Here is a 15,636-nt window from a genome sequence, read left to right as displayed (position 1 = left end):
TCTGACGTTAAGAAAAGATGGATTCATGAGAATCGTATAGAGGGGATTCAGACTCTACGAGCACACTGGGTCTATACCCACAACAAAGATGTAATGGAGGACTGGATACCCACAGCACTGTTGTGGGGTGCCACCACATTTTGCTCCATGATTCTCCTGGCTTTAGATTTCCTGTAGCTGGCAAGATCCCCTCTGGCTGTTCTTCTTTAATATACTAATGCCTTCACTCTGATTTCAATCTAGTCTTCTTCACCAGAAAGTGTGTAATCTCTCTAATATCGTTTCTTTGAATCATCCTGTGGTGATTTTATAGTACTCAGAATGCAATCTTCCTTAATTTTTCTATTCTGGAAAGATGCTTTCTGTTTCCTCAGGGTGCACACTGTACCCTAGTTCTATGGAAATAACAAGAGCATTTTCTATGAGACATCTACACAAACAGGAAATTAATTTTGGTATTTCTTTCAGTTCTCTATTGCTGTGCAATAAATCAACCCAAAATGCCATGGCTTAAAAGAGAAACAATGTATTACTTCTTATTACTATTCTCTGAGGTGACTTGGCTTATAAGAGTGATTCTTCTACCCTATATGACATTGATTGGGGTCTCTCATTGGGCTGCATTCAGTTGCCAGTTGGGATGGGTTGGAAGGTCCATGAAGGGTTCAATCACATGTCTTGGCTTACTTCTCCTCCATGTGGCCTCTTCACACCACTAGGTTGAATTTCTTCCCAGCATGTTGGTCTAAGAATTCTTCTATGGAAATTGGCTTTTAAGATAGAGGAAGTGAAAGTTGTCAGTTCACTTAAGTTCAAGATTCAGATGATCACTTCTGCCACATTCTAAGTCAAGATAAGTCACAAAGCCAGCCCTGATTTGAGGAGAGGTAGATGGACCCTAACTGTTAATAGGTAGAAAGCACACAAGGTGGGAGGGAATTGAAGGTAGCCATCTTTTGAGACTGTCTACCACAATTTGCCTTTCAGCTACAATATTACCAGTAGGCAAATACTCTCACCCTCTTGCCCAAATGTTTTCTTGCATTACAACACCAGCTTGAAATCTGTGATTTCATCATTTAAATCATGCCCAGATTCCAGGAGTCTCTTTGAGTGCATTTCCTCATATGCAAAGGTCTTCAAGCTAAAAGTGCAATTTATCTGTGCTACAAAACCTGACATATACTGGCCACCATCTACTGGCAGAGCTCTAGATTGACCTTTGCCCTCAGGGCCATTTTTCACCCGGAAACCTTTTACTGATCAGGGAAGGATTCATGGCATGTCCTGTGTAGAACGATTTCCTTTCACTTTTGCTTAAGAATGGAACACTTCCTTCATTAATCTCTTTCTCAGGCAGCCATCTACTGCACAAGGCCAAACAAGCCAGCTGACACTTCTATATCCTTCTAGAACTCTCCTTTGTCAGGTTCACAAATTTCATTAGGTGCATTTTATGTTTTCTACGTTACCATAGGCAACAGTCTTGCCAACTTTCCACCAATCTATATAACACAGCTCTCCTTTTTGACGGCCTCCCCATAAGAATCTGCTCTCCAAATTTTCAGCCTCTCCACAGTCTCCTCACTGTCCTTCAGGCCTCTGCCACCACCCCAAGGCTGGTGCCCGAGCTTTAGATTTTTTGTTAAGGCAGGTTTAGATACTTCTGGTGCCAGTTTCAGGTGTGTATACATGCACAACAATCTATTCCCAAATCCTATCCGCTCATAATTCTGTGGGTCAGGAAATCAGAAGGGTAGAATGGAGATGACTTGTCACCGATCCACAGTGTCTACTGTCTTACCTGACATGGTTCAGATAGCTAAAAGGGTCACTGGAACACCTGGAATGAAGTTGTATGGCCAGGATTTCATTCATTATTGATTGATTTTCTTGGTTCCTTTTCCCTGGACTGGCTTGAGCTTCCTCACTGGATGGTCACCTCAGAGTAGTTAGACTTCTTTCATGGTGCCTGACTTCCTTTGGGACAAGGTAAAAGCTGCCATATTCAAGGAGAGAAGGAATACTCTACCTTTCGAGGGATAGAAAAGTATGCACATACTAGAAGGGAAAGAATTGATGGAGCCCTTCTTAAAGACTATTAATTAGAGATTGTCTGCTTTAGGACTGTTCAAACATCCCTCGTCATAACCTATAGAGATATGCAAGCCTTAGGAAATACTTACAGGGAAATATTGTTCCAAGAAATAACCTCTACTCTCATCATAGGAAATGTACTCATATTTTATAATCTGTTTTAATCCATTTCTTTCAAAATATTGCTTACAAATTCCAACTTTATTTTATAATGAATGATTGAGATGAGTAACAAAAAAGCAGGGGTTCTGATCAAAGTCCTTCATTATCTTTGACAAAAGTGAGTATAGACAATAATGTACTTCAAAGTATTTGCTCAAAGTTGTGCAGCTTAACCAAAGCAAAGAAGTGATGAGAATCATGTCTTCTAGCTTAAGCCAAGACGCTAAGTCCCATTCAACTTTAAAACTATGCTGCTGAGCCAGTTCCATGTCTACATTGTTGTTTCCATCCAAACTTTGATCTGAGTTCTCTGTTTTCCAGAACAATAGCACAGCTCCTACAACTCCAAATCTGATCCTCTTTGCACATTATCATACTTTGTTGGTCCCACTGTAAACAGAGCAAGGGCATTTGCAACCCTATCTCTTTACAAACACCTTAATTTAAAAAAAAAAAAATAAAATAAGGAGTAATTTTGTGGATGGAATTGCAAAGCTTGTGACTGTGAAAATAAAAATATCCCTCAAACCCTTGGAATTGTGAGTTGTGAAAGAGAGTTATTGTGAGCACAGTTCTGCTGAAAGTGGGAAATGTGTCTCTCACCTTCCAGAATCAGCCAGTTTTAGGATCACATAGTGTGGACACTACTTCTCTTCACTGGACTCTTGTTTCAGTGAAGAGAGTTGAATATATCTCTATATTCAACTATATATATATTGAATATATCTCTATAACTAGAGCTGCAGAGTTATGGTGCCAACATTATAGCACAGGATGAGAAGACCTTTTAGTTTTATATTTTTTATTTTTATTTCCGAGGAGACCTTTTAAAATGGTACTCTGTGTCATATACAAAGTAATATATTGAAGAACTTCCCTGCTTATTGTTTTCCTTTGTCTTAAAAGGCATAAAAGATTGAATTGAAAAGAGATATAATTTTTTTAACTACTTGAATTTATGTTTCTTCATCAGTAATGTATAGTGTTTGGGCTGGATAATTTCTTTCTTTCTTTTAAAGATTTATTTATTTATTTTAGAGTGTGTGTGTGGGAGCATATGTGTGTTGGAGGGGTGAGAGCAGAGGGAGAGGGAGTGAGAGAGAAGAATCATAATAATCCTAAACAAGCTCCATACTAGGCACAGAGCCCATTGCAGAGCTACATTTCACAACCCTGAGATCATAACCTGAGCCAAAATCAAGAGTTGGATGCTTAACTGACTGAGCCACCCAGGCATCCTTGGGCTGGATAATTCCTAAGAGCCTTTCAAATTCTGAGATTCTAAAAAAAAATAAAAAATAAATAAATAAAACAAATTCTGAGATTCTGTGGCCAGAAAGACAGGGAAATAATAACCTGTGTTGTGTCACGTCTTTCCACTTCTTGGGTTGAGAACATCCACACATACTAAAGCATGGTTTTACACTATACTTTTTTTTAATAAGGAAAAAATTATTTCAGAAGGATAGGTTGACAAAGGACATGGTGAATTTCCAAAATTAACTGTGAAAGACAGATCATCTGGGCATGACTGAAAGCCATGCATAACCTTTGTGCTCAGATATTTCATTTCAAAAATGTCACTTTCTGCTTATTCAATGCTACTGTCATTATACTATTTTAAGCATTAAAATTTGTGTTCTGGAGCTGAACAGGAATTATTGCTTCTATCTTTGGGCTTATTAGAAATAACTTAATATTCATTCAAGAGCAATAAAAATCACCTTTTTTATTACAGTTGAATTTGGATTAATGTTGAAACTTGCAAGCAATTTTCATTGTCTTTTATTAGCAGTATTTCAGCATCTATGTATATAGATCAAGACTCTTTTTAAGTATTCTCTAAAGAAATGACTGTTTAAACATGATTTTTTCTTTAATTTTTAATTCCCTGGAGTGAGGTTAAAGTAGAATAAATTATGTGACAATGTCGTTTAAAATTTCAGGCTTTGCCTTATATAGGTAAGCTTTAAAAAAAAAAAAAAGCATACGTGACAGCTGAAACAAATTTTTATTGTTCCATGAATTATTTACTCAATTGCAATGGAGATATGGAATGGGAAGCAGATATTGTCTGGAAAGTATCTTGGTCTCCCGATATGGAAGGAAAGAATCTGTTTATTTATCCCGATCATCTGTAATTTACTTAACACTTTATTATCTGAATAATCTTTAATGTTCTCATTTCAAATTTGGATCAATACAAAGAAAGAGGACCAGGAAACACAATGTTCTCGCATTATATGAATCTGCCTGCATTAGGCTCTTTTCATCACACAGACAGAGGGTGAAGGGATAAGCTTGCCCAGATAATGAAGTATTCCTTGGGCAAGCCTGCCTAAGAAACTGCTTCCACTGGTGGGCAGTAGAACAAAGTAGGACAGGGAGTCAGCATGCCAAAGCAAACAACAACAACAACAACAAACAAACAAAAAGCATTTAGAATTAAAAGCACAAATCAGAGATTAAGAGTCAGACCAAGAAGAACAATCAGAATTATGGGCTGTCAGGTGGAAATGTATCCCTGGGTGGGTACCTGGGAGAAGCATTTTTATATTTAAGTGTAATTGTTCTTTGCGATATGGTTCTAGGGGATAAAGAGATAGATATAGGGCAGGGGCATGTGGAACTTAAATTTAAAAGACTAAGAGCTGGGTTAATTATTAAAATAACAAAGCTATTTCAAATATTTCAATGCCAGATGATAGCATGAAAGTGGGTGCTTATCATTCAGCTGTACAGCGCCTTTATGCAGGGTTCAATAAATACATTGTTGTCTAAGTCAGTTTGGGATTCCATAACAAAATACCATAGACCGGATGGCTTAAACAACAGGTATTTATTTGTTCTCAGTTCTGGAGGCCAGAAGTCCAAGATCAAGGTGCTGGCACAGTTGGTTTCTGGGGAGAACTCTCTTCCCAGCTTGTAAATGGCTGCCTTCTCACTATATCCTCACATGGTGGTCCTAATGCCACCCACTATGAGGACCCAACCCTCATGATCTCATCCAAACTCAGTTATCTTCCAAAGGCACCATCTCCAGATACCATCACACTGGGGGGTTAGTGCTTCAGCACATCGCTGTGGAGGAATGGAGTTCAGTCCTTAGCAGTGGTGATTTTTGATTATCTAAGAGTCACCCCGAGAGTCACAAATTATATTTTCTTTCCCTTGCCAGACAATATCTGTGCTTGGTTTGGCCTTGAAGTTGTCCTCACAGTATGAATGGACTGTCTGTATTCCTTCCTTATGAACAGTTGCTCTACTTAATTCTATGTTGTGTTCTAGAAGAGAACGTTTCTTTCATCAATCGTTCCATAGATATGAAGTGTCTTTATTTAATGTTATCCACTCCTTTTGGCCAACAGGATGGGTGTTGTTTGCTCACATTTTGAGTGCAACCCAAGCATTGGTCTTGCCCATTCCAAAGGCCACCTTCTAATCTATGTGGGAAGAAGGACATTGGTTCCAAGGTTGTTCACGAGGCTACTGCTTCCCTGAGTATCTTGTCACAGCCAGCTCTATCTTGACCCCTCACTGCCTGGGAATTCTGGGTCATGGTCTTCCCTCAATGCAGTGCTGCTACCTAGGCTCGGGCTCCGATGCTTGAATTCTACTTGTCCTTCTATTTCTCTCCATACAACTACTCAAGTCTGCGGGGATATCAGTCTTTAGTGAAGGGTCGAAGAGAACAAAAGTGAATTATGATTTAGAAGGGATAAAAATGATAATCTTATTCTAAATATGACTCTTCCAATATAATGAAATTATCATTTCATGGACACATTGATTCCTAACCCTCCATTCACAGAGCACCTCACTATTCAGACTTCTCTCTTCTAAAGATTCCTCTAACCCCACACCATTCAATCTCTGGAGCCTAATAATCAGTGGCAAATACGTTCCCAGAGTGTGAATTACTTAGCCTAGAATGAGATCCTGAGACGGGAGATGGCGGGAAACAAGCTTTTAGAATAGTCTGGATAGGCTTTTGTTCTTCTAGGTCCTGACTCAGTGTCCCCCCAGTACTAACTTAACTGTATTCAGTGGTGTATAATTTTACTTTATACATCAGGCTCAGATTTTTGTGTATAACCGAATGAGGCTGCATAATTCATGACTTTTAACATACCCAGTTGATTTTAAAACCAGTAAAATTTAAGACCAGCGGGAGATACCGAGAGGAGCTATTGGTCCCTTTGGGTCCCTCCTAAAGAACTACTTGGGTATTTTTCACCCCATCATGTCTCTAGGCGTTTCACTTTGGGCACTAAAAGACCCCACTGCTATAAGTCCCTGGAGAGCAACATCTAGTTTCTCCTGTTACAAGTGTAAGGGAAAGTCTAGATACATTAAGAAACTTCCCTTCACAAGGATACTTGACTGTAGTGAGTACACACATCATTATGGGCACAATAAGACAGACTATTTGGAAGCAGGAATGACCTAGAAAAGTGGGAGATATAGCCACTTCTCTGGAATATTTGATGGGTTTCTTTTCTCTGAAGTCACGATTAATGAGTAGAGCAGTCGACTAATCTTGAAGCACTTGCTTCTCTTTTTGCAAGTTTTAGAAAAGCCCCCGGGTCATAGGATGCTATTTGAAAAAGAGGATTTCAGGTGTTTCCTGATTTGTGCCTTGAGACCCTTAAGGGTGCAAATTATAGAGAAAGAAGCCTATTATTTTCTCAATAGCTTTACACCAACACGCTATACTGTCACCTTACATTATATGCTACCATTTACCACAAGTAACTTGCATTCTGCTGCACAGCATAATAATGATAATCATTGTAATCATATATCAACACAATGAGATAATGAGATAATCACAAGATGCCAGTACCTTCCCTGCATGCTAAATAATTGATTGTAGTCACAGACATGTTGCCAGCCTGTTCCACCCTACTGTATGGTGTCAGAGTTTATGTTTCATCACCTAAGTGTGCTTCCGGCAGGTTGCTGACTGCACTAGTACATATATATCTGTTGTGAGTTTCTAAACATTATTCTTGAGGCTCACACAACATTCTGTGGATCCTTCCCTTGCAAGATACTCGAAGGGGCTCTGATGTGTCTGTGCAACGTACCTAATAAGTTCATTCCGAGACAGCATTTGGGACGTCACGAGAGATCTCACGAACAAAAACAGACAAATACACCATAGCCAACAATACCTGGAGATTTAGAGATTAACTTGTCTAGCCTCATAAGGTTTTCCACATCCATTTCCCCCGAAGGATCAGACCCATCCGTAGAGAAGTTATTTATCTGAACCAAGGCAGAGATTAAGTCCAGCAGCCTGGGACATTTTTATCCTAAATGAAAGCAAGATGCGATCGTGTGTGCGATAGCCACATCACTGAAAAGGGTTCAAATCCCATGGTACTTTTGTGACCGTTTGTGCTAACAGAAACTTGATTGTTTCTTTTTTTTTTTTTCCTCCTGGGTTTCTCGCTTAATTCTTAGAGGCTAATCTTTAGGAAATTTATGTCTGTTTTTACCGAGCATGTTTCATCTCCAGGCTTCCATGTAGACATTTGAGAGCAGAGGGATGGTTTATCAGTGTCGGGATTACTAGTCTTGGCCTGAAGATGCATTTGACTGTTGTTCTGGCAACAGGTTTCCCTCCCTACGGAAAAGTTGCTCGACTTTTGTTTGGCCTCTGGCCCGGGCCCATCACCACCCCCCCCCCCCCCCCCCACCAGGAGTTCCTGGCATTTCACACCCCAAGCGCAGGGCCTCCTCCTCCTTTGAAGGCCTCCCCGACGGTCCTCATCTATCTTTTACCTTCCTGTGTTTCTCCTTTCTCTTTGGCAGTGTCCACCAAACCGAGACCCCACAGCGATGAATATTCAAAGAAGATCCCGCCTCCCAAACCCAAAAGGAACCCGAACACTCAGCTGAGCACCTCCTTCGACGAAACGTACATCAAGAAGCACGGGCCGCGGAGGACGTCGCTGCCGCGGGACCCCTCCCTGTCCCAGGTGTGCAGCCCGGCGGGGGACCCCGACGAGGAGGAGCCCGTGTACATCGAGATGGTGGGCAACATCCTCCGAGACTTCAGGAAGGAGGACGACGACCAGAGCGAGGCCGTCTACGAGGAGATGAAGTACCCCATCTTTGACGACCTGGGCCCGGATCCCAAATGTGACCTTGACCATCACAGCTGCTCCTCGCAGTGCGCTACTCCCACCGTGCCTGACTCGGACGTCGCCAAGGCCTCAGTGCCATGCGCGCCCAAGGGGCTGCTCTGCGACATCCCCCCGCCCTTCCCCAACCTGCTGTCCCACCGGCCGCCGCTGCTGGTGTTCCCGCCCGCGCCCGTGCAGTGCTCCCCCAACTCCGACGAGTCTCCGCTCACCCCGCTGGAGGTCACCAAGCTGCCCGTGCTGGAGAACGTGGCCTACCTGAAGCAGCAGGCGGGCGCGTCTCCGTCCTCGCTGCCCCCGCACGCCTCGGGCCACCCCAAGCTGGACAAGGAGCAGCCCGCGGCCCTGGGCGCCCCCGGCCCCCCCGGGCCCGCCGCGGCCGCCGCCTCCGCGCTGTCCTCCTCCCCGCCCCCGCCGTCCGCCCTGTACCGCACGCAGTCCCCCCACGGCTACCCCAAGAGCCACTCGGCCTCGCCGTCGCCCGTGAGCATGGGGCGGTCGCTGACCCCGCTCAGCCTCAAGCGGCCCCCGCCCTACGACGCCGTGCACTCGGGCAGCCTGTCCAGGGGCTCTCCGTCGGGGCCTCCCTCGGCCGGCAGGCCCGTGTCGCAGGACGGGGCGCGGATGGTCAACGCCGCGGTCAACACCTACGGCCCGGCCCCGGCCGCGGGCGCCTCCCGCTCCAGGACCCCCACGAGTCCCTTGGAAGAGCTAACCAGCCTCTTTACCTCTGGCCGCAGCCTGCTGAGGAAGTCGTCCAGCGGCCGCCGGGCCAAAGACCCCGCGGAGAGTAAGTGGTCGGGGTCCCGGGGAGCCAGGCTTCCCGCTGGGGAACCGAAGCGAAGCGCCCGCACCTGCCCCCGGTGCGCAGGTGAAGCGCACGGGGCAGGGCCTCGGGTTCTTGGGGCTGCGGTTTCAAAGTTGGGTTGTTGCACCTCGTCATGCCAGAGCAAAGAGTGTGCATTCTTGGGTTCTTGGGGCTGCGGTTTCAAAGTTGGGTTGTTGCACCTGACCATACCTGAGCGGAGAGTGTGCATTCTTGGGTTCTTGGGGTTGCAGTTTCAAAATGGGTTGCACCTCGCCATGTCCGAGTGAAGAGTGTGCATTCTTGAGTTCTTGGGGTTGCAGTTTCAAAGTTGGGTTGTTGCACTTGGCCATGCCCGAGCAAAGAGTGTGCATTCTTGGGTTCTTGCAGTTGCAATTTCAAAGTTGGGTTGTTGCACCTCGCCATGCCTGAGCGAAAAGTGTGCATTCTTGGGTTCTTGGGGTTGCAGTTTCAAAATGGGTTGCACCTCGCCATGCCCGAGTGAAGAGTGTGCATTCTTGAGTTCTTGGGGTTGCAGTTTCAAAGTTGGGTTGTTGCATTTGGCCATGCCCGAGCAAAGAGTGTGCATTCTTGGGTTCTTGGGGTTGCAGTTTCAAAGTTGGGTTGTTGCACTTCGTCATGCCAGAGCAAAGAGTGTGCATTCTTGGGTTCTTGCGGTTGCAATTTCAAAGTTGGGTTGTTGCACCTCGTCATGCCAGAGCAAAGAGTGTGCATTCTTGGATTCTTGGGGTTGCAGTTTCAAAATGGGTTGTTGCACCTCACCATACCTGAGCGAAGAGTGTGCATTCTTGGGTTCTTGGGGCTGCAGTTTCAAAGTTGGGTTGTTGCACTTTGTCATGCCTGAGCAAAGAGTGTGTATTCCGGAAGCGCTCCCGGTGACAACTGGCACAGTGTGGCAGAGGCCATTAAAAGGAAGAAAGCACTTGTCCAACAGTAGAGTGTAAGACCTAAGTGGTTACAGGGGCTCTAGAAAATCTAACAAAGTTGCACCCATCGCTGAGGCACTCTGAGGGACATAACTTGATTTTTTTGAGACAAAGTATATACTTCAACGGATTGATAGATCTTAACGTTCATCTTTATCTCATATTAAAAAAAAACACTTGAGCAAATCTGTATCACAAAGCTCTTGCTGGAAAGATAGCAATTAGGATAGAATTTAGATTTTTTTTTTTAACATGGTGAACTATTTCCCCTGCATACTTTGTGGGGTTATGTTCTTACATTCACCCTAAACTAGAAAAGGCTCATTGTTTCAGCACCTAGAGTAATTAGTATCTTATTCCTATGGTACTCTTCCTATTTCCACTGATACATAAATTGCCGAAAGATCACCAGTATTAAATAGGTGGTGCACATTATATTTACCACTGAACTTCGAAGACCAGGAAATGTCTCTATCTGAATAACTGAATCCTCTTGTCAACCCCAGATCACTCCATAAACATACAGTAAAGTCAAAACAGACCCCAGTTTTCTCAGTGTCCATTTTATGAAATTACACTGCTTTCCCTTGCTTAAAAATGCCTTAGTCACCTAAACTGATAATTAATCATTTTCATCTCAGATTATCCCAACACAGATTTTGTTTATCCCCTCACACAATCAACCTGAGTTCCTTCCTTAAAGGGGAAAAAAAAAAATCAATACATCTGATGATGAAGATGGTGATGGCATTTTTAAAAAAACAATTTACTTATTTATTTGAGGCGGGAGGGGGAGGGGGAGAGAAACTTTCAAGCAGACTCCCCCAAGAGCAGGGAGCCCATGGGTGGCTGGATCTCAGGACCCTGAGATCACAACCTGAGCTGAAACCAAGAGTCCACGCTCAACCAGCTGAACCACCCACGTGCCCCAATGGTGATGGTACTTAGATAATCAATATCCATTCCTGTTAGAAGCCACATATCCTGTCCTTTTTTTTTTTTGTTTACCCAGAGAGACTTATGAAAGTATTATTGCTTAAATAATCCCCCCCAAAAAACATTTCATTTACCTTACTGAAAGGCAAAAATTTTTAATCTATTAGACATGTCTTAAGTTATATACATACATACATGAATATATGAAATTACTGTTTACACTGAATTAAAAATGAGGAACAATCTATTTCTAAACTTTCCATTCTCAGCAAGGGCAGTTTGGCCCCTAGGAACTTCTTGCAATGTCTGGAGACATTTTTAGTGGTCACAGCTAGGGGCGCTACTGACATCAAGTGGTACTGCTTAAAAGCTTACAAAAAAGATGATCTGGTCCACAGTGTCCATACTGGCAAGTTTGCTAAACCCTGACCTAAATAATTTGTCAAAGTTTAAAGTTTCCTCTAGATGATTGATTTGGTTTAAGCACAAATCAGTTAAGATTTTTGGAATAAGTTGGAGGACAAAAAGGTGAAAGAAAAAGATTTCAGTTTCAAAATATGTAATGGTTTAGTGTGAAAATAATGGACATTTCATCCCAGAATTGGTGAAATTATTGGATTTTCTCCCTACCTACCAGTTTCTTTGGAGGATCCTTAACAGCTCCAGCTGGCAGCTATACCAATTAGCTAGAAAAAGTATATGTAAAAGAAATGATTAACTAATGAAGTTATTTCAAGAAAAATCCATCTGTTAGAATTCGTCTATGTGCTATATGTCACAGACTTCTCCATTCGAGTCCAAAATGAGCTTTGTGTGCTTCTAAAACAAAGCTTATACATGGAAAAGTGATCCAGGCTCTTTATAGCTTTTAGGGATCTGAGGATTGAATTCCTTCCTGTGTGCTATTAACCATGTGTCAACTCTTCAGAGAAAGGACATATCTTGAGTTACATTAACTTCAATATTTTACTTTACATAAAGGGAAAGGAAGAAAATGCAGATAGTGCAAAGAATAATTTAATGTTATTTACTTTTGACTCCAGAAGAAAACCCTAAAAAAAGAAATCGTAGTAGCAGGGTGCCTGGGTGGCTCAGTCAGTTAAGTGTCTGTATTAGGCTCAGATCATGATCTCAGGGTCCTGGGATCGAGTCCTGAATCCTCCCTGGGAGAGAAGCTAAGGAGGGAGGCTGCTTCTCCCTCTCTCTCTCTGTCCCACTCGCCCCCTGGCTCCTGCTGTCTTTCTCGCTCTCTGTCAAATAAATAAAATTAAAAAAAAATTATCATAATGGGTCTCTGAGTCTTTCTGTAATTCAAAACACAGACCCAGAATTGCTGGTAATTGGGAGTTAATGTATAATCACTGTTGTAGTACTCCCCTTTATTATTGCCAGATAGAATCTATAGATACTGCTGATACAGGGACAGAATAAGTGATATGAAGTATTATTCATTCCTAAATCTCAAGGTGTTTTTTTTTTTTTTTTTTTTTACATTTCAGGAATAAAATTAAGGCTGGTGTTTCTATTCTCCATTCCCTCTGGCTTTACTGGAAGTGCCAATTTTGATAATTTCCTAATATTCAACTCAAAGCAAATGTAATATTTCTGTTTTAATTTAAAAATCCATGTCAAATAGAATATGTGCCTTAAACTCTTATTTTAATAATCTAAAAAGATACACTTAATTTCATATCTTAAAAGCTTACAACAGTTGACAGAGATTGATTGATACGAACGAAAGTAAGAAGATAGTAGTAGACTATGAACCAATTTCATTTCACTGCGTGATTTTCTAATCACGGCCTTCACATTAAGTATTCTAGAAAGTGTTGTTTTCCCTGGTTGATGGGGCATTGTCATGTTGCTTAGCTATAGGTGAAGACACTTCATAATCCAATGATAATAAACTTTACTTGGAATTGGTTATATAAATATTTCTTAATTTGGTGCAGAGAGAGTCTACACGGCATGTAAGAAGTGATCCACTTGTATTTTATTGCTGTAAATTTTTGTCTATGTGAGAAGTAGGTGAAGTACAAATGTTTTTATGGTGAATTTGGAGTATTCACCATAATATTACTTAAAATACTTTTCTCCTCAAATAAGAAATATTTTTAAAAGAAAGGTTTTGCTTATATTTAATATAAATGCATGAATATATGTTTCTATAAAGAAGCATAAGAGACAATGAATAATATAATTAAATTCTATAATATACCCAAGAGAGAGAATGAGATAAAAAAAGTATAAGTGGAGAAATGTCAATAGAAAATTTAAGGAAAAAATAGAAACTTGAAATAGTAAAGTGGCTAATTTAGAGACTAAGGCACCAAGAAAGATACAAAGGAAATGCACACACAGGGTGGGCTGGGTGCCAATACATGAAGCACCTGCGAAGGTCCACGTAGAGCCCACAGGACACAGAGACAGTAGGCCTAAAGAAGGAGCAAAGAAAAGCAAAGATGTAGGCCCACTCATCTGGTTTTGTTATTAAAAAAACCCAAAATGGTCAGTTGGCATTACCAAAGAGCTTCATTATACACAACAATATTCCACATTAATGGAGATACACAGTTTTCTACTGTTACATCTCATGTTTCAGCCTCTTAAAAATATTCCCATTGAAGACTTTTAGATACCATGTTGTATTTTTACAATTACAAATGTAAATGGGTCCTATGGGTTTGGTGAAATAAACTTAGGAATCAGATGTAAACTTTGCCTTTCCATTCATGTTCTTAAAACATACACACACACACACACACACACACACACACACACACACACACACTCACACAGAAACTACAACACAAAGGAAATATCCAAAGCCAAATCCGACCAAAAAAAACCTATCTCCATGCCCCCAACCACACACAGACACACAAATACACAGACACACAGACACACACAACTTTCTTCTATTGTAAGTCATTTGAGGTACAGTGATGCTAAAATATGGAGAATTGCTATTGAAGCAACTGATCCAACTTACTCTTACTAATTTAATTTTAAAAAGAATTTTCCATTAAAAAAAAAGAATGATTTTAGAAAGAAATCTTTTAAAATGTTTTTCTGTATTTATGTATTATCTCTACTTTTAGGAAAATAGAAGGGTATACTAACATAATTTAGCCATCTCTATGATTCAAGGTCATTCATTGTATGCCTACTATGTGCTAATGCACGTAAAGTATTTGGGGCACTGTTGTGGCACAGTAAGTTAAGAATTCAGCTCAAATCATGATCTCAGGGTCGTGAGATCGAGCCCCGTGTTGGGTTCTGCACTCAGCATGGAGTCTGCTTAAGATTCTCTTTCCCTCTTCCTCTCCCCCTCCCGCTCATGATCTCTCTCTCATACTTGCTCACTCACTCGCCCAAGTAAATCTTTGAAAAAAAATGTGTCTGGCAAGGTGATTGGAACAGGATACACCTCACACAGTGGTGACTGTCATTGTTCCTGGCCATTTATAATAACAGTGATACAGTGTTGATAGCTTAATTATTGTGATACTGGGATGTCTTCAGGGGCTGTTTGAGTTTGTAGCTCTGACTAGCCCTTTACTGCTATATCATTTAAATTTATTTGAATTCTTACGTGGTTTTTTTTTTTTTTGTGGTTTTCCTGCCTCCTACCTTTCTTTCAGGTAGTTTTATTGATGCAGATAGGTTCTCTTTCCCTCCCCGGCCTCTCCTATTCTCCTTCAACCCTTTCCCTCTTTTGTCTTATCACACCATTAATCAGTAGTGGACCAAGAAACAGATATACAACCTTGTCCACGGAGCCTCTCATCTAGTGTAAGTGTAGGACTCAGTGACCTTTACCTTCAAGGGCTACTTTAACCCCTTAGTAAGTCTTGAGTGAAGTGCTTGGATACATATCTGAGATAGTAAGAATATCTCAAAAAACTTCCCAAAAACCAAATTGTCCTAGGAAACCTGAAATGAATGTTAGTTTATTTTAAGATAACCTACACATTTTGTTTGATCTATTTAAAATATTTTTTTTCAGGCAGCCCGGGTAGTTCAGGGGTTTAGCGCCTGATCCTGGAGACCCAGGATCGAGTGCTGCGTCGAGCTCCCTTCATGGAGCCTCCTTCTCCCTCCCTGCCTATGTCTCTGCTTCTCTCTCTCTCTCTCTCTCTCTCTCTCTCTGTGTGTGTGTCTCTCATGAATAAATAAATAAAATCATTAAAAAAATAAAAAGAAAAGAAAAAATAAAATAAAATATTTTTTTTCTGTAAAATTTAGCAAGCAAAGTAATTCAGGACTTTATAGCCCCTCCTTTTCATTCCTGTCAAAGCAGAGGCTGAAAAGAGTGGCTAGGGCCCAAGCAAGTATTGAGAAGCCAAAGGTGGGTTGCAAAGAGGAGAATCCACAAGTCTGGGTCTCTCACTTGGTGTGAGGATGGGTGAACCCTCAGCTTGGGACTTCAGAATGCATGGTGACTTAGAGCCACCTGACCAGAGTTGGGAACTGGAACTGGAACTTGTAGAATCCTAGGATTCTTCAGAGGCATTTGAGACTTAAGCTAAACTCA

At 41.6% G+C, this 15,636-nt stretch overlaps 1 protein-coding gene across 5 annotated transcripts in view; it reads left to right on the top strand.

The window, feature by feature from the left end:
* The window catches only part of NYAP2 (neuronal tyrosine-phosphorylated phosphoinositide-3-kinase adaptor 2), a 260,549-nt gene that overhangs the window by 146,358 nt on the left and 98,555 nt on the right, over positions 1–15,636 (top strand). For all 5 annotated transcript variants that reach the window (XM_072719374.1, XM_026006199.2, XM_072719375.1 and 2 more), the window contains one exon: positions 8,080–9,201. In XM_072719374.1, coding sequence (XP_072575475.1) covers positions 8,080–9,201 — 1,122 coding nt within the window. The remainder of the gene's footprint in view (positions 1–8,079; positions 9,202–15,636) is intronic.

This window comes from Vulpes vulpes, chromosome 9 (assembly GCF_048418805.1).
Source record: "Vulpes vulpes isolate BD-2025 chromosome 9, VulVul3, whole genome shotgun sequence".
Taxonomy (NCBI): Eukaryota; Metazoa; Chordata; class Mammalia; order Carnivora; family Canidae; genus Vulpes; species Vulpes vulpes.
The sequence above is the reverse complement of the archived record's forward strand: the minus strand, read 5'-3'. Positions and strand labels throughout refer to the sequence as shown.